The sequence below is a fragment of the Neurospora tetrasperma genome, assembly GCF_000213175.1.
Source record: "Neurospora tetrasperma FGSC 2508 unplaced genomic scaffold NEUTE1scaffold_2, whole genome shotgun sequence".
Lineage (NCBI taxonomy): Eukaryota > Fungi > Ascomycota > Sordariomycetes > Sordariales > Sordariaceae > Neurospora > Neurospora tetrasperma.
In genome coordinates, this window is record NW_009799100.1 from 760,635 (window position 1) to 780,217 (window position 19,583).

At 52.3% G+C, this 19,583-nt stretch overlaps 6 protein-coding genes across 6 annotated transcripts; 4 read left to right on the top strand and 2 right to left on the bottom strand.

The window, feature by feature from the left end:
• Positions 1-2,423: 2,423 nt before the first annotated feature.
• Positions 2,424-4,615, bottom strand: NEUTE1DRAFT_116239 (uncharacterized protein; the record flags this gene model as incomplete). Its single annotated transcript, XM_009850741.1, has 2 exons — positions 2,424-4,329; positions 4,405-4,615. The coding sequence occupies 2 exons, from the start codon at positions 4,429-4,431 to the stop codon at positions 2,851-2,853; spliced, it is 1,506 nt and encodes a 501-aa protein (XP_009849043.1).
• Positions 4,616-6,339: 1,724 nt separating this feature from the next.
• NEUTE1DRAFT_116240 (uncharacterized protein) lies at positions 6,340-7,876 on the top strand (the record flags this gene model as incomplete). Its single annotated transcript, XM_009850742.1, has 1 exon — positions 6,340-7,876. One exon carries the CDS (start codon positions 6,565-6,567, stop codon positions 7,558-7,560), a length of 996 nt encoding a protein of 331 aa, XP_009849044.1.
• Positions 7,877-8,504: 628 nt separating this feature from the next.
• On the bottom strand, positions 8,505-9,583 carry NEUTE1DRAFT_135818 (uncharacterized protein; the record flags this gene model as incomplete). Its single annotated transcript, XM_009850743.1, has 2 exons — positions 8,505-8,522; positions 8,858-9,583. 2 exons carry the CDS (start codon positions 9,581-9,583, stop codon positions 8,505-8,507), a joined length of 744 nt encoding a protein of 247 aa, XP_009849045.1.
• A 3,050-nt stretch (positions 9,584-12,633) lies between these two features.
• On the top strand, positions 12,634-13,158 carry NEUTE1DRAFT_135819 (uncharacterized protein; the record flags this gene model as incomplete). The annotated part of the gene is made up of 1 exon (XM_009850744.1): positions 12,634-13,158. The coding sequence occupies one exon, from the start codon at positions 12,634-12,636 to the stop codon at positions 13,156-13,158; it is 525 nt and encodes a 174-aa protein (XP_009849046.1).
• Positions 13,159-13,197: 39 nt separating this feature from the next.
• NEUTE1DRAFT_37960 (uncharacterized protein) lies at positions 13,198-13,725 on the top strand (the record flags this gene model as incomplete). The annotated part of the gene is made up of 1 exon (XM_009850424.1): positions 13,198-13,725. The coding sequence occupies one exon, from the start codon at positions 13,198-13,200 to the stop codon at positions 13,723-13,725; it is 528 nt and encodes a 175-aa protein (XP_009848726.1).
• Positions 13,726-16,959: 3,234 nt separating this feature from the next.
• NEUTE1DRAFT_78103 (uncharacterized protein) lies at positions 16,960-19,331 on the top strand (the record flags this gene model as incomplete). Its single annotated transcript, XM_009850745.1, has 2 exons — positions 16,960-17,727; positions 17,799-19,331. 2 exons carry the CDS (start codon positions 16,960-16,962, stop codon positions 19,095-19,097), a joined length of 2,067 nt encoding a protein of 688 aa, XP_009849047.1.
• Between the last annotated feature and the right edge of the window lie 252 nt (positions 19,332-19,583).

Here is a 19,583-nt window from a genome sequence, read left to right on the forward strand (position 1 = left end):
GTACCTACACACCAAAGTCGAAACGCACCAATGCAATGCACAAAGGGTTCTTTGCTGTTTCCTTGCTTTGATGGCCAAAATCATCAAAATCCCACGCGCCATTTTCTTTACCTTGATGTGTTTTTGTCACTTTTCTGATCTATCAACGGGCATCCATCCATCAGTCAAAGACACCAACAACGACAACGAGGACAACGAAACCCTTTCCAACCCGCCATTTTCACACTGCGAACCACTGTCGGGTCCGTCCCCGCCGCAAAAGTTGAGTCCCACATCTATCCGCTTGGCGCCATCGCCCTTCCGCTTCACGCTCTCTGTGGATTCAAACTCACCCTTGCTTTGCTGCTGCGGGTTTCTGATTATGCAAAATGACATCAGTGTGGGTTTATCCTTATGGGGCGGCCTTGTTCACCAAGTGGGGGGCCTTGTTGTGGATGCCTGCGTGCTGCTGCTGCTGCATGCTGTTGTCCGCAAAGGTTCTCCTCACCGTGCCCGGAGGGGGGAAAAGGTTTCGTTGTTGTCGAAGCCATCGTGAAACTCAAAGGAAAGGGTTCAGGGGGGCCGGGGAATGGAGAGATTGGGAGACAGAGTTTGTCATGGGAAAATAGTAGGTAGCCAAAGGCATAACGAAACATGAGACACTTGAGACACTGAGACAGCGAGAGTAACTAAGAGCACAGTAATGTACCTAACTCCAGAAATGGGATGAACACATTTGCTGTACTCGATGGATGCTGCTTGCATTTCGTTGTGTTCACTCGTTGTCAAAAGTCATGGATGCAACGCTGCGTAGGTCGGTACGTACTGTGTAAAGCATGGGTAAAAACGGTTTGGCGTTTTCCCTCCGTTTTGCTAGTGTAGTCCTGGATTCCCATCGTCCTGGTCGGTGCAGTGCTTGGGTCTTGAACCGTGCTTACTGTTTGAATGCCACGGCGCGGGTGCTTAGACGACATCAAAGAGTCCGAGTCGCGTCACCCCCAAAGAGTCGGTCCGTTCAACGCCCTCTTATCTCGATGTTATCTGTCATATCGAGATCTTGGGGGTCTTTTTTGATATCAATTGCCTTGCTGTCCTTTTCGCCTCTCACGACGCAGGCCCATAGAAGCTGGTCATTGCTTCCAAAGCCTGTTGCTTCAGCACTAATGGTCGATGAGATCAAAATCATCAGGATCCATGACTTGACCGCAAGAGCTGAATAGGTACGATTCCATGGGCGAAGTGTGGTTCCCACGAACGAGTTTCCACAAACTGTGTTCACATTTCGTAAAAAGTTCCCCCGTTCGGATAATCAAGGTTTAAACTTGGATTGGACAGTAATGGCGGTGATGGTGGTGGTGGTGGTGGCAAATCATTGCCGTTGGAGGTAGGGACTTGCGCAGTGTAGATGATTCTGGTACCCGTCGGATCTCCCGAAGCCAGCCACCACCACCACGACGACTAATTGCCGACGTGATGGACAAAGTTGCTGACATGTCGATACGAAAACAAGCAACAAAACAAGCAAATGGATGAGCCGCATTGCGCAAACTCTGATGCTACCTCTACGTAGGTACACCACTAGTGTAAGCCGGCACCCACGGCAAGCCAAGCAGAAGCCAAGCAAAAAGTCATGAAAATGTTTCTTGGAAGAAAATCCTTCAAACATATGGTCAAAATGCTTCCAATCCAATGAATGGATCGATTGCGTTGGTAGGTGCCCTTCACAACCTGGAAGATGGAAAGTACTGTATCAAATCGCCAAGGATCACGGCTATCGCTCGGAGAGAGAACGCAGGGGCCACTATCCGACGGACACCGGCACCGCAGTACTGTCGCGAACGAGCGAGTTTTCACTTCTGTTACTGTACATGGAGATAGCTACCTAGCTAGCTATTTCCCTGATAGTTTGTGAAAAGATTGGAAGGAAGTGAGGTCAGTTTGGCATGATTCTACTATTGTGAAACATTTTTTTTTTTTTTTCCTTTGCAAACTTGCTTCCCAGGTTCTTACCTGGGCAACAACATCATGGATGTTAGCAGTGTAGAGACAGTGTACACGTGTAAGGATAATGGGTATTCGGAATTCGCAGTGTTTTCAAACACTCCCCTCGAAAAGTTGAAAGTCCCACCCATCCACAATTTACTCCTTGGCAAGGCTCTTGGCACACTTCTCACATCTTGAAACCGCGCCTTGGCAAGCCGGCCCCTCCAGCGAGGTGGTCCCGCCAGGGTTATCCGTGCGGCTCGCGTTGGCAAGGTGGCATCCGCCAAAACACGCACGGCTCTTGTGCTCAGCATGAACCAAGCTGAACAGATAGGGGTGACCCTTGTCTTGGGTGCGGGTTGATAATGACGACTTTGAGAAAAGAAGGTTTTGCTGTCAGCTTGTCGTTGAGCCGAGTTTGAATGGAATGCGTTCACAACTTGATTGGGTTACGGAAAATATTGTAAACTGTGATGTTTTGTGTATCCTAACAACTGACATCTAAAGTGGGGAAAAAAAGATGCTGAGCTCTAGTGTCTAAATGCTAGATCAAACAACATGTGAAAAAGCTAGATGAAAAGAATTGAAATGATGAGAAAAGGAGAAAAAAGAAGAAACATCTTTCATCCTGCTCCTAGTCACATCCTCCTCGTCCTCCTCTCCTCCTCATCCTCGCTCTACAAGGGCTCATCAACCCTCGCGGTATCCAAGTCCCAAACCAAAAAGTGAAACCCTTTAAACGCCAAATGGTATGATATCTCCCAATTCCGAGATTCCGCTGTCGCTGCCAAAGCGAAGGTATATATATCCAAGCCAATCAATGCCCTAATAACCAATGATCATGCTGTAAACAACCACACGCGCTGCCTGCTGCTTTCTTTTTTCCATTTACTCAATGGCAGACGCGTTGATGTTAAGAGGGTTGACACGGTCATCCCACTTGAACTTGAAGTCATCACCAAGCTCCTTGCGGCACGCAGAAGTGACGGCCTCCCAGACGTTGGCGAAGACGCCAAAGTTGGCCGGGTTCTCCTCGTCGTTCTCACCACCCTGGAAAACACCGGTGCGGACAAGGCACGTGTTCCAGCCGTAGAGGTTACCACCGACGATATCGGAAGCCGGGTTGTCACCGACCATGTAGATGTTCTGGGGAATCTTCTCCTCGCCGTGGATCTGCTCCATCCAGGAAGCAATCACCTCGTCGGCGTACTTGTAGGTGGCCATCTCAGGCTTGCCGTAGACAACACGCTCGAGGTCGACGCCGGTAAGAGCCTTGTACATGGCCTCAAGACCAATGCGGAAGGCGCCCTGGCTCATACGAGGAGTAGGGTGCTCGGTAGGGCAGAGCAAATCACCCTGGGAGAAGTAGATGGGGATGCGCTGCGAGACAGGGTCCTTGGCAACAGTGCCGAGGCGACCATTCTCAGATCGGAGAAGATCGACAATGATTTGCATGTCGGTAGCGTAGTCGCGGGAGTCGGAGAAGACCATGATGGCCTCGATGTTGGTCTTGGTGAAGTCGCGGGGACGGGAAGTGGCGCGCTCCTCGTCGGTGAAGACGCGGTAGGGAGCGATCGAAGGGTCCCAGGCAACAATGTCGTTGGGGACGACAATGTCCTTGAAGCCATACTCCTCAGCAACCTCGCGGCACTTGTAGCCCTCACCACCGACAACAAGGACGGTGTTGTAGTACTCGGCCAAGGCGCGCATGGGGGTGTGGGACTGGATGAACTGGTCGGTGCTGATGGGGTTCTGGAGGATCTTGGAGAGCTGCTCGGTACGGGCAAGCTCGGGCTTACCAGAGCCGTTGGTAAGGAAGATGTGGGGAATCTTGATGCCAAGCTCGTTATCGCCGTTGAGCATGTCCAAGACCTTCTTGCCCTCAGGGATCAGACGATCACCGTGGACAAGGACACCATCAATGTCGAAGACAAAGCTCATGTTCTTGACCTTCTCGACCTTCTCAGAGTGGATGTCCTGAACACGGTCGGCCAAGAACTCGCGCGTAGGCTTGAGAGGAAGGGTGCCGCCGCTGGCTTCCTGGAGAGCCTCGGCGACGCCGCCGGGGAAAGTGACGCTGCTGAGACGAGACTGGCGCTTAGAACGGGGGATGGGAAGCGAAGCGCCGAACGAGTTGCGGGAGAGTCTGCGCTCCTTCAAGGATGGGGAAGCGGAAAGGTTGTGCATGTAAAGATCGGCGTGGGCATCGGGAGACCTGGTTGCCGGAACCTCAATGGTGTTGTGGTTGGCGACAGAAGGAGAAAGAGGGATGGTGAGCGAGTCTTGGCGGGAGTTACCACGAGTCTTGGCAACGTTGAGCTGTTGTGGCTGTTCCTGCTGCTGCTGCTTTTCGACACCGTCGAGGGCCTTGATTTGAGTCTCAGTTGGTGACTCTGGAGGAGTGTGGGGGTTCGTCTTGGTGTTTGGGTTAGGAATACCCACAACGATATCGCTTTGCTGACCGGACATCTTGATGGATGGGGTATCAGAACAAAATATTTCAAAGCTGAAAGTAAAATAACCGCGGTTTTAAGTCTTCAAGACTGTTCGATGTTTGCTGCTGGATGGATGAAGAGACGCAAAGATGAAAACGCTCTACGTTTCGCAAAGTAGTGGTATCAAAGTTGAAAGAGAAAACACAAGAGGATTCGATTGCTGATGATGGCGGAACAATATCATCATCTTGAGCGGCGGGGATCAGTGTCTCTTATATGTCGCCGTCGGTAGGGTCCAAGGCGATAGTATCATGGTCTTGGCTCCTGTCATGGTGGGTGTGTGCTCTTTGGACCCCTGGGATGCTGGGATGTCCTCCCCATCAGACCAACCACGCGAGTCGCATTCGCGAACCCCTGATCTGCCTCTGACAAAGGAATCCATTCTGAGGGTGCCGTCTGGCGCCAGGCGTCGATCTGAACCATCTCAACCGAGCAGGTATCGCCGCAAGATCTCCAGGATGACGACAGATAGGGCAACTGCAGTGATGTTAATATGGCCGTACCCACACAGTGTCGTGGCAGCCAGCGCAGGGCCCCCACGGATTGGATGGCATACACAGTGTACACTGAAGCCATCCACATTCAGTCCGTCTCCAGCTCCGTATTGCCCATCGGACCATATGTGGCCCCCCTTTCTTCGCATGCTCCGTGCATTCACCGTTGTCCTGAATCAATCTCCCATACGGGCTACCGTCAGTTTGGAGCGGACACAATGTGGATTAGGAGGAGTTGGAGGGTCCTACGGAACGGAACACGGCTAGGACGGTTGGAGCATAGGCGGCGGGCTTGACCATGTCGATGTCGTCAGAGGCCCCAGAAATGCTCAGATGTTGAGGGTCCTGGAGAACGGAGATTCTGGACAAAGAAGGAAAGGGATTGGCCGTCCTAGCAGGGCGACAAGTGGGCAAAATTTGTGGGACCGTTTGGCCACTACAACTGCACCACTGCGCGGCGCTAAGACAGGTGGCAGCAATCAGGAGACGACCCGGCACCCGGCACCCGGCGTCCGGCGTTGGCGCTGCCGCCGTCTTGACCGCTCACCACCCAATTTGGATATGGTTTTTTGCCAACAAGTGAACCTTGCCCCGCGACCTTGTCCGTGTGTGTCTTGCGTTCGCCGCCGTTGTTTGTCCGTTGTCCGGTCGGTTGTCAAGGTAGCGTTGCACTCTCACCGACGAGGCGCCATAACCGACCAAGGACCAAGGAAGATGGCACCAAACGGCACCAGAGAGATGAGAGAGAGCCCAAAGCGACGAGGTGAGTGCTGGCTCCAATGACAGCCCGGTGCCTGAAACTGACCGACAGTGATGTTCCATGAAGACCAAACATCAACAGCCAAACATGACTCGCGGTGGGCGAAGATCTCGAGAAGATCGGAGGCCGTAACGGGACAAGCTTGGCCTTGGCGCGTCCTTTTGTCATCCGTTGGAATGCCGGGCGGTCCCTCCGTCTGGCCTCTTGTCGGTGCTGCGTCCGTCCTGTTTTTGTGAGACCTTGTCGGCGTCCGACAGCGACAGCCCACCTCATCCCCGCCGCACGTGGGGCTCCGTGGGTCCTCCGTGCGTCATCGGTGGACCCCTAAAAATGCCGCTGGCGACCTATGGACTGAGGACTGACCCAGCACTGATCCAACGCTGCGCTGACCCAGCAGCATGATGCATCGACCTCCTCACTCAGTGCAGTGCAGTGTCAGGAAGGATACCTTGGCAGGCCGCTGCGAGTGGCCCCGAGGGGAGTTGGCTACTCCCGACCTCTCTTCGCTTGTCTTTGTTTACCGCTACGAGTCTCAACAGGGAAATACGTGCAGATGAGCAGCTGCGGTCGTGTAGACCTCCGAATTGGATTTAACTGGCGCTTCCCGTGGGTTGTGTAACTTCTTTAGGCTATACCCATCCTCCTGTATCTTTGCTCCTGCGATTTCTCTCTCTCACACTCATCATCAGCATTCATCCATCATCATCTTCTTCACCAGCAAACACAGAATTCTCTCATCAGCCTTGGCTTTTGACGAATAATACCCCCCCCTTCTCCATCACAAAACAACACACAAGAAACCACCTAGTCAAGGATTGCTCCGACAATCCGTAATATCATCATCTCCTCCAAAATGACTGGATTCACCGCCGCCAACACCACCTACACTCTCAACAATGGAGTGAGAATCCCCGCCGTCGGATTCGGTACCTTTGCCAACGAGGGTGCCAAGGGCGAGACCTACGCCGCCGTCAAGAAGGCCCTCGAGGTTGGGTACCGTCACCTCGACTGCGCGTGGTTCTACCAGAACGAGGACGAGGTCGGCCAGGCGCTTGCCGAGTTCCTTGAGAACCACAAGGACGTCAAGCGCGAGGACATCTTCATCTGCACCAAGGTGTGGAACCACCTGCACGAGCCCGAGGATGTCAAGTGGAGCTTGCAGAACTCCCTCGATAAGCTCAAGGTTGACTACGTCGACCTCTTCCTCATCCACTGGCCCATTGCCGCCGAGAAGGACGAGGCCACCAACATGCCCAAGATCGGCGCCGATGGCAAGTACATCATCAAGAAGGAGCTCACCGAGAACCCCGAGCCAACATGGCGGGCCATGGAGGATCTCGTGGATGCCGGCAAGACGCGGTCCATTGGTGTTTCCAACTGGACCATCCCCGGCCTGCAGAAGCTCCTCAAGTTTGCTCGCATCAAGCCGACCGTCAACCAGATTGAAATCCACCCCTTCCTCCCCAACACGGAGCTCGTCGAGTTCTGCTTCAAGAACCAGATCATCCCTACTGCCTACTCTCCTCTCGGCTCGCAGAACCAGGTCCCATCGACGGGCGAGCGTGTCCGTGATGACCCCACTCTCAAGGCCGTTGCTGAGCGCAGCGGGCACAACCTTGCCCAGGTGCTCCTGGCCTGGGGTCTCCGCAGAGGCTACGTCGTGCTCCCCAAGAGCTCGACCCCCTCGCGTATCGAGAGCAACTTCCAGATTCCCGTCCTCCGCGACGAGGACTTCAAGGCCATCCAGGAGGTTGCCAAGGGCCGCCACTGCCGCTTCGTCAACATGAAGGACACCTTTGGCTACGATGTCTGGCCCGAGGAGTCCGACGGTCAGCTCAAGCAGGAGTAAATGTTGTGTTGTGGAGTTTTTTGTCGAGACGATTTAATGACTGGGATGCAGGCGGGTCAACGGGAACGGAACGATTAGAGCGGTTGGATAGCAAAATTCCTTTGTATTGGATACCTTAGAATGATAGACATCACTTGGTAGATGGTCAAGCAAGCGGGTGGATTAGTTGCTCTTCTCATGTGTGGAATTGGAACTATTTTCGAGTATCTGTGTGTTGAATGTTCTATTGTGATTTGTGACGTCGTTATTCATGTTCAACCTCAGTTCTCATCTCTTCAGTTTCATTGCTTACAAAGTCCAATCAAACGAACTGAAATCAAAGTCTTGACTCGCAATTGTGAAGTTCGACCAGGAACCGACTCATTGATGCGGCCATTCCCGTCCCGCCGGGTGCTCCTGCCCGTTTGATCGCCAGCACAGACCTCCAATTTCTGTTCGCAACCACCAAGCTTGGAGTGGAGGAGCGCGGTTTCCATCTTCGCGATTGAGATCATCCCTGATTCCACTTGACATTTTCACCTGCGTTTCATATTGCGCGTCTCATTTCCCCCACCATCATATCGCTCATCACGGAAGCAGCGACCCGCCAAGCCGATCCATGATCAATCTTATGCCAAGAGAAGAAACACACTGACGAGGCCATCCGCCCTCGATTCTCACACTCCCTCCGGTTAGACTCCAGCTGATCGTCAACACCATGAAGACGGGATGTACCGGAATATGTTTTGTCTCACTCTCTAGACCTACGTTCGCGTTTCTATCAGCTAGGCCAATCGATCATTGGGGCCTCCCAAATACTTTGGTACCTAGTTTTATCACTGTCAGAACAGAGGCTGAAGAAATAACTTCAACTCATCAACGTGGTCCATGAAATAAACACTGAGCACCTTGCAAGCAAGACCTTGGTTCACTCTCCAATTAGCTTCTACTTCCATTCTGCCGCATCACGCTCCTTTTTCCAACTGCACCACATTGTCAGTAACATTCCCCACGAATACCTCAACCTGGGTACCCTCTCCATATCTCTTCATCATCCACCCGTCTGTCCCCGCCACCCCCCCGGTATCTCCAGACTCCAGCATCCCCCATTCTACACTCAAACACTCCAAACCCCTATCTGGTCTACGTACTTCCACACTCCTCCACGACCAGGCATCAACGCTCTCACCCTCCCATTTCCCCCTTCCCCTTCTCCTTCCCCTTCTCCATCCACCGTCACCCAAATCCACCAATGCGCCCACCAACATCCCTGCCCCCACCTCCACGGCTTCAAACATGCACAGCACACATCGCATACCATGACCGGACAACTCGACATCCACACCTGCCTTTCGGGAATTTTACCGTTCTCGTCCACCAGCTCTAGTTGCTGGTAACGAGGCTTATTAGAGTTGACGAGCTGGTTGAAATAGACCTCGAGAGCAGGGAGTTTATCTCGGCCGTCGGAACAGGGCCAACAGCAGAGGGAGTTGTGACGGAGGCAGAATTCGGTAAGGGGAGAGTAGGTTTTGGGGGGTGGGATGGGTGGTGGTGGCGGAAGTGGTCTGGGGGTGATGAGGTCGGCGATGGTTGGGCGGGTGGCGAGCCAGGCTTCGCGGTCGAAGGATGATGATGGTGGTGGTGTGCGTTCTGGCTGCATTTGGGTGGATTGTAGAGGATTCGCCCTGTCTTTGTCTTCGTCCTCGTCTTCAAGCATGCGTTGTAACTGACTGAGTATTTGGGTGGGATTGGGTTCGGGGCGGTACCCTTGTGGTGAATCGCTGTTTGGAACTGGGCAATGTGTGGGTGGAGGTATGCCATTGCTTTCGAGGTCACTCTCGTGAATCGAGGCATTGAGTTCCAGTTTACGGCGAGTGTCTTCGCAACAAGCGGATCTGTCTGAATCGGGGACGTAGGCGGCGTGAGAAGGAAGTGAAGGATCGACGTCATCATTTCGGGAATTGTTACGTGCAGCGTTGTCATCAAGTCCGAGAAGTTGACGAGCTGTGAGGCCCGATGAAGTCTTATCCGCTGTGAAAGACATTGTAGCTGCCTTCCAGCATTCCTTCGGAAGTTCAAGTAACGCCGACCGGATCGTGAATTGATATAACCTGTCCTTAGGTTGAGTTGATCAAGGCTTGAAGACCAGTAGACAGCGCTCTCCAGATACAAGGTTGGTAAAAGATACGTCCCGTCAGGATGAGATGATGCGATCTCTTGTCGCTCATGTTGGTGACTGGGCAAATGCCGATGCGCATACAAAGAATGATTGTTGGTGTTGGACGTGGCCTTGTCCCTGCATTTATGTGAATATTCTTTGTTTTGCGATGTGGGCTATTGGCCCTAGTCATGGCCCTGGGCAAACGAGTACTATCGTTGGATGAATAGTCTTACGATGAAGGTATCGAATGAAGTGCACGTGGTGTAGTGGCCGATTGTTGGTCATACAAGCAGCGAAGATAGATCAATGATCTTCTGGAAGCAAAGAACCACTGCCATACAACAACGTCTCGAGATGCGAAATGGATAATGGGAAGCTATCGACATAATGATCACTAGAGGTATAATTCGCAAGCCCAGGTGCTATAACAGCTGCTCACAAGTGTTCTTTTCTGGCCAATGCGATGGTTGGTCTGATGAGGATGAATCTTGTGACAGGATACCAGGGCAGTTCTGAGGACCCATTCTTTCCAGTGACCCAGTACACCTTCCCAAAGTACATCTCTCGCTGTAATACACACCATCTTCTCTGCCCGGCAACAGCAATCACCCTCCGGTCTCTGTACTAGCCAAACTCGAAGCAGCCGCAACACACGCACCCAAAAAAAAACTACCAAAGAAATGGCGCCCAACTTTATCAGACAGTCGTCTATACCACAACAAATTTGGTTAAGACGAGAGCAATGCCTCTCCTTGTTCTCTTACATTTCCTTCTTCTAGCCTGCCACCTCCTCAGCATCTCATAAACCTTTGCAATGGTCTTATCAAACCTTGCCCTTCTCTCCTCCCTCGCCTTCGCTTTCTTCGCTGCCATCTTCTGCTCCTTAGTTGTCTTAATGGGCTTTCCGAACTCATCGAGATGTTACGCTACTGTTTTGCCCTTCTGCCTACGTGTGTCCGGCTCGAGCGACGTGCGCCGCCCCTTCTCCGTTTTGGGTCTCTCGCAATGCCTGTTTCAGTCGGAACTGTTCCATCAACATTCGGATATAGGATCCATTTTCACCTATCTTAGATAACGCTCGTATGTATTGATACCTACACCTTGGTTCATACACCACTACTATCTTGCTCCGGGAGATGGTTCATCTCACTTTGGATGTAGCGCGGGTCAGAGCTAGGGCGAGAGAATCGTGCGGTGTTTCTGCTGAGCTTGGTGACATGGCTGGGGGATTACCTATGTTGATACCTTGGCCAACTTTTTATTTGCTATCCAATGTGGCTGCAAAGTTCGCAATAGAATCCGCGAAGTTAGGGGTGCATCTTAATAGTTGCGCTGCCGCTGGGCACAGTTCCATTCCTTGGCACGTGTGAGTCGAGCAAATCATCCAGGAAAAACATCGCGAATCTTACCGCTTTGTCAGCTGAGCCTATCGTGGTGAAACCAGTTATACATGCCGTAAGGGTTTAGCTGGATATTCGAGGCTCATGTGCTTTGTAGCGGTGGAAGTAGAACGGAATCCTTTCAATGTACCGTAGAAACTCGCCAGATTGGCAAACCTCTACTGCCAGAAAACCAGGTTATTTGGGCAGAATAAGTACTACAGTCCTGTAAGGTTCACGTCCGGCTGCCTGCACAGAAATGTGTGTGTGCTAGGGTGGAGGGCAATTGTCACTGGTCGGTGGCTTGTTAACTCGGCCTTTTTGAATTGCACTCAAACTGGGCCAGCAGAGCACATTCGGTATGCTGCCTCCTGTGCTTACTGTCGGGCGCTCAAAGAGGGATAGTCTTTTGCCAATCTGGCGAGTCTCTACGGTAGGCCAGAATTCTTACTGTGATATGCCGGATTCTTACTATCTTGAGGGTGCCCAACAACTTGATCAAGGCAAATATATGCTGACCTTTACAGCGTTGCTTGGTATTGGTCCTTTGGCGGACGATGCTTTGTTGCCCAGCCGCCAACACCTTCTGCTGTCTCGCATCTCGAACAAGGGAACGAAGACGGAGTGGGTTGGTATTTCATGGTCGCTTCTGGATTTGTAGGAAAGGCGGGACAAGCGGAATGATTCGGGACACGAATGACTGCAGGAACTTGTTAGTCGCATGAGAGGGTTGAAGGCAGAGAGGACAGGAGCAGGAGCAGTTGGAATGTCGTCGTGCTGCGGGCCCGAACGCCGACTCACCAAGCATTAGACCCCACTTCGTCCCAGTATATCAACCAATCAGATATTACACATTCGGTGGTTGTTTTCCGCTTTGGGAAGGCGCGAGCAACGACGGGGAAGCTGCGTTCTCAGCGTTCCTTCTTCCCACCGACAACTTCCTGCACAAGAAAACCCAAACCAGTCTCTGCCTGCAGTGCTTTTCAACAACTTCCATGATTTCCTGATGGCAACGGACCTCAGTAACACTCGCCCTTACTCCCGTCAGCATCACAATACATGACGGGAATCCAGCAATCACCCTTTAGGACACTGCAGGTGCAAGCAGCCAGGACAGCGCACTTCAACCTGCCCAGGCAATCCCTCGTGTCTGTGAGTGGCACGAGAGATCCAAAGACAACGCTCCTACTCACCGTGCGGTTCAACCTACAGGTAGTTGCCTGGAAGCCATGGCGCACCTTGTTCTTTTTTGCCCTTCTCTTTCAGTACTTAAAGGTTGGTTTCCCTGGAACAGAGAATGACAGGATTCTTTCGCTTTTTCCCCCCATACTATCAAGCCGGATGCTTTTTGTTTTTTTGTTTCTTGTTTTTTTTGGAGAACAGTCAATACTTTAGACAACAATCAGTAAGTCAGATCAGCCAATCCATCCATTCAAACGCAAACTGACACTCTCATTTCACCAGTCCCACCAAGTATCAAACTTGTCTGTTAGCGCTCGCCGCAAACGGCCTGCCACTACCATATTCCAACCGCGATCCAGCACCGATCTCACCATGTATCAACCACAATTTAACCTCAGCCTCCCCCCCTTACCCAGGGTCTCCATCTACCAACAAGCCCACGCCCAAGTCCTCAAAAAAATCGGACCAACCCCTGATCTCTCCGCTGAAGAGCGCATCCTCTACATCATGGACCTAATCCGTTGCTCCATCTGTTCCCGCCTCGGTATGATGCCTCTGTGCTTGAATAGACCAGGACCTGTGGCCTCTGAACACGTTCAAGTTGCGATCATGAGCTTGGGACAGCCAAAGGTATGGAAGTCAGAGAGGGAGAAGTGGATGGGATTTGCAGAGGAGAACTTGGGAGTTCAGGTTACTGAAAGGGTTATCGTTGCTCAGGATACTGAAATGACGGAGAGGATGACTTCTGATGAGTTGGTGAAGAAAGGTGGAGAGGGAGTCATGATTGGGAATACAAAGGGGAAGAGTCCGGCCAAGAGACTTGATGGCGACAAGAAGGAGGGAGGAAACAAAGTTGAGGAGGATGAGGAAGCTGAGGAAGCTGGAAGGATATCTTAGAAGGAGATCCTGGCTGGGTTGAAGATTGTGGAGATGGAAATGGATTCTTCGAAGACGTCTTCACCGGATAACTTTCCTCTGATCAGGTCTTCGCTGGAGTTGGTGGAGTATAGGCTGGAGCACATGAAGGAGGTCTTCGTACCGCTTGTCGCTCGGATTAACAATGCTTTACTGGATGAGAAGGGGGTGGAGCAGAAGCTGGCGGCTATGGAGAAAGGGCTTGCTTCGAACCAAGTTGACAAAGAGGGAGGAGGAGGTGGGGAAGCCTCTAAGAATTTCATGCTGTTTTCGCTCGAGTACAAGTCTCTGGTCGCGAACTTGACTGCTCTGGAAAAGCTGTTTGTTGAGCATGGTATTCCCGCGTACGTGTCCCCCTACTATTCTACAGAGGAGAAGTTGGATTCCATGGAGCAGATGCTTGTTTCCGAGATAGAGACGATGATGATCTTGAACGAGGTACCAGCTATGAGCACAGAGGTCCAGTCAAGGTTTAGGCCTCTGATGGAAAAGTTGGCTACCCTGGAGAAGATGTATACTGCTGCGATGGGAAAGGCAATGCGCATTTAGTGAAGGAGTTCCACAAACACTATTATTAATCGATTTCAATTGATAGGCAGAGCACCGAAGATAGTATTCCAGGCTTCCAAAGGCTCGTGTAATCGAAGCTTTCTTTTCATTTTTGAAACTTCTCTCAGAAATGCCAAACTCTTGCCGCATTCGAAGACAGGCATCAAGTGATCAATGCTCAGCGGTCGTCGTTTATAACGAGTAATGATACGTGTCGTGCCGACAGCATACGATAGCACTTCACCGTTGAGCTTCTCTGTATGCAGCTCTTCAATATCTTTGTTGGTAGCCACGTCGATCTCGCTTCTCCGGGATCGCCTCGAGATACTTTTAACCACAGTTGCCGCCGAGTCTCAAGGTCAGGTAGCCGTAGGTCAGCGCAAGGTGTATGCGAAACTTCATCGCGGCATCAAACGACCGGACGCCGCTGATGATTAGGAACACGATCCCTGAGAAGTACGCGACATGCTTCAGGGAAGGGTGTTGGTAAGTATAGAGAGACGTCACTAAAAGTTGGTATAGTATGGTTCCAACACGGAGGATCCGCACCGACTACACTACAAGGTATTTCGGTTGGCCTTGTAACCTTTTGTACCGTTGCGTTTCTCCAGGAACACATCATCAGCTTCATCGAGTAGCACGGCCGCCTTCCTCTTCGGCCATTTCCATTTTGTGGCGTAGTGCGATAATTCTCTGAGAAACCCCTCAAACGCAAAGGCCCAGACAGTTGTCTCGGGTTAACTCTCCAATTGAGCTGGATATCAGAGGCAGTCTCCGTTCGTCGAAGTGAGCATGGCGTACTGGCCATTGCCGTAGCTGATTGAGTTGCCTGCGGTCGCTATCGTTCCAGATCCGCCGGGACTTACAGGTAACGATAAAACCAGCCTCTTGCCCTTTTACATGTCTTGGTCCTGGGTATTGTCAGGGACCAAGCGATTCTCCACGAGCGCTCATGGGAGGCTTTTCTGGGTATTATGGAGGAGCAGAGACTCCCAGATATCTGGCTTCCAGTCGATAAGTCGAAGACAGTCCAGCCATTACCGAAAACCGGGTTGTTTTGTTATTTTGTTGCTGGGCAGAAGCCCATGATGTTGGGCGGGCAGAAAGTAAGGACCGCACGTCTGGATTGGCGACGACAGTCTTGCGTTCGGAAAATGATTTCTTCTAAAGTTTTAGTATCCGGTCCAAGACAGCTCTTGCTGTTCCTATATTGACGTTTGTGTAAGTCATACTCTGGCCTCTAGCCTTGGGGTTAGTGTGCTGATCGTGAACCCAATCCAGAAGCCTGCTGTGTCTTTGAGTGAGGGATGGTAGTAATTCCTTGGAGGTTCTTGGAGATACGTGGGAGGTATCTTCCGATAGCGCACAAAGCCTGATTGTCAGCGTAAGCTTAGTCACAAATTTGTTCGAGACTTCTTCTATCTCCACCACGACCGGGCCCCTACGGATCATCTCTCCAAGTGCTTCGTTGATCGTTCATCAGGGCATCAGAAATTGGGCCAAACGTGTCTTACTTATCTAAGTATCAAACACCATGAAAGTCCGGATGGCTTGCCTGAATCCTTGCAAACCGACACCAAGACCGCATTCCTTCGATATGCCTGTCTTTTGGTTTCAGTATTTGGGAATGAGAGGCGTGGTTCGCGAGGAAATGGGTCGAGATCCGAAATTTTCTTCAAAGCTACGCCTTTTGGACTGTGTTTAGGGTACAAATCAAAGTCACACGCTACCTGTTTGCCCGGTACGTACATCGTGGAATGTGGTTACGGCATGAGAGCTAACGGGTCGGAATGGAGTACATCATGCTTTATCGCCGTAACAAAACTGCTTTTGTGGGATAAGCCGGGTGATGAGACGGTGTCAGCACACAGTTTGGAGATTCTACACCATCTTCAACGCTTCATCATGGACTGGCACGAGGCACTCTCGTCTGGCATCGGTGCACTGTTGCTGTGTTCCATGGATCATACAGGTTCTGGTTGCTTTCTGGGAAGACAGTCACATCCGCTGCCTAAAAAGCTGATAAACGAATGTCATTTTAGCACACCATAGGGTTGGCAGCTCGTCAATGAGGTACGGAATACTTCCATCGATTCAGTGAAGGCCAATGTAGCGTGTTATTTTGCACGAGTACAAAGCCTCTTCAGTCCGTGGAGACTCCGAACTCCGGGGGCTCGCGGAAGATACCGATTAGAAGGGCGGAGACGGGAACTGGCGATGAGTCCGAGTGCGACGAGGAAGAGGAGAAGTATCCTAGAGTTTCATGAGGAGGAACTCGGTGTAGAGGAAGAATGTAGTGAAAGTCCAGCGGTATTGATTCGTCAACTGATGAAACACACGCCGAATGCGATAGTGTTTCAAACATCCTTTGTCGTCGTTCGTGAAGAGAACCCCATTCGGGTCACAGGTGTGGTTAGGAACACGTGACCTCGCGTTCAATCTGCACCTTGCAGTGTTTGCTGGCGATTGTTGGCGCCGTCACCCAGACAAGATGGGGATAAAAGGCGGAAATTGATCACGGGGGCAGATCAGCAAATGAGGATGATCAGAGAAGCGAACAGGACTGTTTGACAATGGATCATTCGTCCCGATGTTGGACAACGGGAAGTCGAGACTGAAGACTGCAGTTGCGAAATGACGCAGCGACGCGTTGAGCCAATTGCAGAGATGAAATATGAACAACTGGGTCTCAAATCACAGCACACGCTTGAAGATTGTGGGGCCATTTTCTGTAGCGTCGCTGACCATTTGATCCGTGCAGTGAACCGTAGCGTGCAGAACTGCAAGAACAGGGGAGGCCAAGAGCGCCAGAAGTTCACGCGCGCGCGGCAGTGGGGACTCGGGACCCGCTAAATGTACCTTAGTGTGCGACCATTGTCCATAGCACAGCTAGGTATAGAAAGCGGAGTCGTGTAAGTGCACACAGCCCAGGGCAGCGCGGTTGTTCCAGTTCGTTAGCCCATCTGCGGGCGTCGTCGCGAACCGCGTAACGCACGCCAACTGAACACTAGCGCCTGTAGAGAGAGAGAGAGAGGTCACCTACACGCCGAGCTTCCAACCAAAGAGCCCTCCTCGTCGCTTTCGCTTCCTTGTCGCCAAATCTCGCAGGAAGCAATCTTCAAACCTCCTATGACTGCATTCCAATTGCTTGCCCCGAATTATCGCCTCCCCCGCCGCCCTCCGCCACGATCCCCTCGTCCGCCCGGCCGCTGTCGTTATACCCAAAGCGCCATTATGGGGCCGGACACGCCCTCCGCGTCGGTGTTGCCTGCGCTGGACCCCGGACGTGTCACTGCGATTGCGACGCCGATGCCGACGCTTCACAATGCCGACAAAGACTCGACACTTTTGCTTCCTCATAGCTCCATGGTCGCTGCCACTATGCGACAAGCTTCCACTGCTCTACCGCCGACTAGCGACAAGGCGACGCGGCCAGCGGCCCCCAGCTCCCACGACGCGACCGACTATCGCGTCCCAAGTTATCCGCATCCCCATTCCCACCAGCCCGCCGCCAATCCCACCGTCCGACACCCGGCCCCCGAGGTGCCCCGTATCTACGACCCTCGCCCGTCCGAATACCCCCCGGTCAACGTCGTCAATGCCAATTTAGCTCCTTACGACAGCTCGAGTCGCTTCCAACCTCCTCCGCCGTCCCAGCGTCACCGCCTCCCGCACTCCCTCGGCGTCTCGCAAGCGACCAGTTCCACCAACGACGCTGACTTGGTGTTTACCCCGCCCTCAAGCGAAGGTGGCCGGAGCCCTAGCAAGCCCAACAGCCACGACTCGAGCCAGGATTCACAGCTGCTGCAGCTCTCCCAGATTGCTGCCGCGCAGGAGAGGATACCTGAGAATGGAATTGCCTTGTCAAGGAAGCGCATGGCTGACGGAATGGTCAAGCCCACATACGAAAGGCCCAGTCTATCTCCCGCAGGCACCGCCAGTCACACAAGAAACACAAGCGCCGTCAGTATGGCTTCTACTGCCACCAGCCGACTGGGAGAGGTGAGTCTTTTGGTTGGATCCTTGCCCATGGGGTAGTCTTGCTTTCATTGCTAACACCACCTTTGTTACAGCTCTCTGCCGAGCTCAAGACTCGTCTTTCATACGCAATGGTAAAGGTCAACAATGGATGGCAATCTCACTCGATTGACCAAGTCGAGTCGCTGGCTTCCCGTGCTGCTTCCCCTACCTCGAGCAATTCCACTGTACATATGAGGAACGGGTCGTCCGCCAGCCCACAGCTCTCGAACCTCCAACGCATAGGTAGCCACGCCAGCACGGTTCCCGCCAACTCTCAACAGTACCCAACATCATCCCAGCAATACCCACCAGGGTCTCAGCAGTACCCGTCGGGTTCGCAACCACATCCGTCAGCATCACAACAACAACCACAACAACAGCATAGTCAAGGGCGGCCGGTCGAGAGTTCTTATGCTCGGGAGTCAGGCCACTTTGCTCCTCGTTATAGCCCAACACAACAAGCCGAGCCCATTCCTTCGGTTACTCTTGCTCCTCCTGCCCCTATCCAGCCAACACGGCAGCAATTCCAACATCCTCGACGCAATTCGGTGCCACGAAACACTCAGGCTTTTCTTGCTATTAACCACCAGCCACCACCTCAACAAGGACCCAACACAGCTGGGCAACCGAGTCCTTACCTATCGACACACCATCATCGCACATCGCTAATGGAGCCGCCACTTTATCCTCCACATCAGAACGTCCGGGAACAAGACGCCATAGAATCATTGCTCTTTATGAGTAGTCCCGGTAACTCTGCCAACCTCAAACACGGCTTTCCCTCATCATCACAACCACTCTCGTCCTCGCAACCACCATTGTCATCATCACAGCCTCTGCCATCCGGCCACGCACAACCGCAACAACGAACCGCCTTACCAAGTTCACAACCACGGAAAAGCCTACCCTCAGCAAGACCAGCAAACCACCCACGCGCCCACCAAACGCTGCCTCAGCCCATCCAAAAACGCGTAGGTTTCCAAAAGTCTCCCAACGCTATGGACATGGACGACGGCACCTACGGCGTCTCACCATACAGCAATAACAACAATACGCGAGGCACGCCCCGGAAGAGAGGAGGATACAACGGGCACGCTGCTGGCGGTGGCGAGCTACAACAATATGCACACGCACACGCCCATGCACCCATGCCAAAGTTGAAGCAAATGCCCGTCTCCTCGGGGCTGACAGTACCATCGAGGCCGTCACGCACGGGCCTGAAAGACGAGGACATTGACAGGATGTTGGAGCTCGCAGCGGCCAGAGAGAGGGGAGACTCGGATTCGGAAGGGGAGATTCAAATCCCGGTATCGAGGGGGCGCCGGGAGGGCGCAGGTATCGTTCGGGCGTAGCAGCATCCGGGAGGGTTCTGGGGGAGGCAGATGGGCTGATGGGATCAAACGAGTTGACGGGACCACTATAAAACAACAGTGTCTACGGCCAGTATTTGCGAGGAATGGAAAGGAAAGGGGAGTCAATCAAAAGACTTAACTCGTGGGGGTTTTGGCGCGATTAGGCTATGAAAAGAGTGGAGGTCATTGTTTGCTAGGTATTTTCTAGCCATATGGACATCGGCGCATTGCAGCAACATTTGTTATTTGCTCTCGAAGCAGTGATTTATGTTTTTCATTACGAAACATCATTGATTGGGGAATGTTGACCGGGCATAAAGGCCAGTGGTTTTGAAGACCGGCTTTGGCAGACGTCAAGCTACAACAAGCGAATTTGCTTCAGGTTATTTATCATGGAGATCAAACCGAACATGTGGGGAGATGAATCAACAGGCAAGAGGAGATCTTGTCTCGATATACAGGAACTGCCTTGTCTTCTGGTATCAA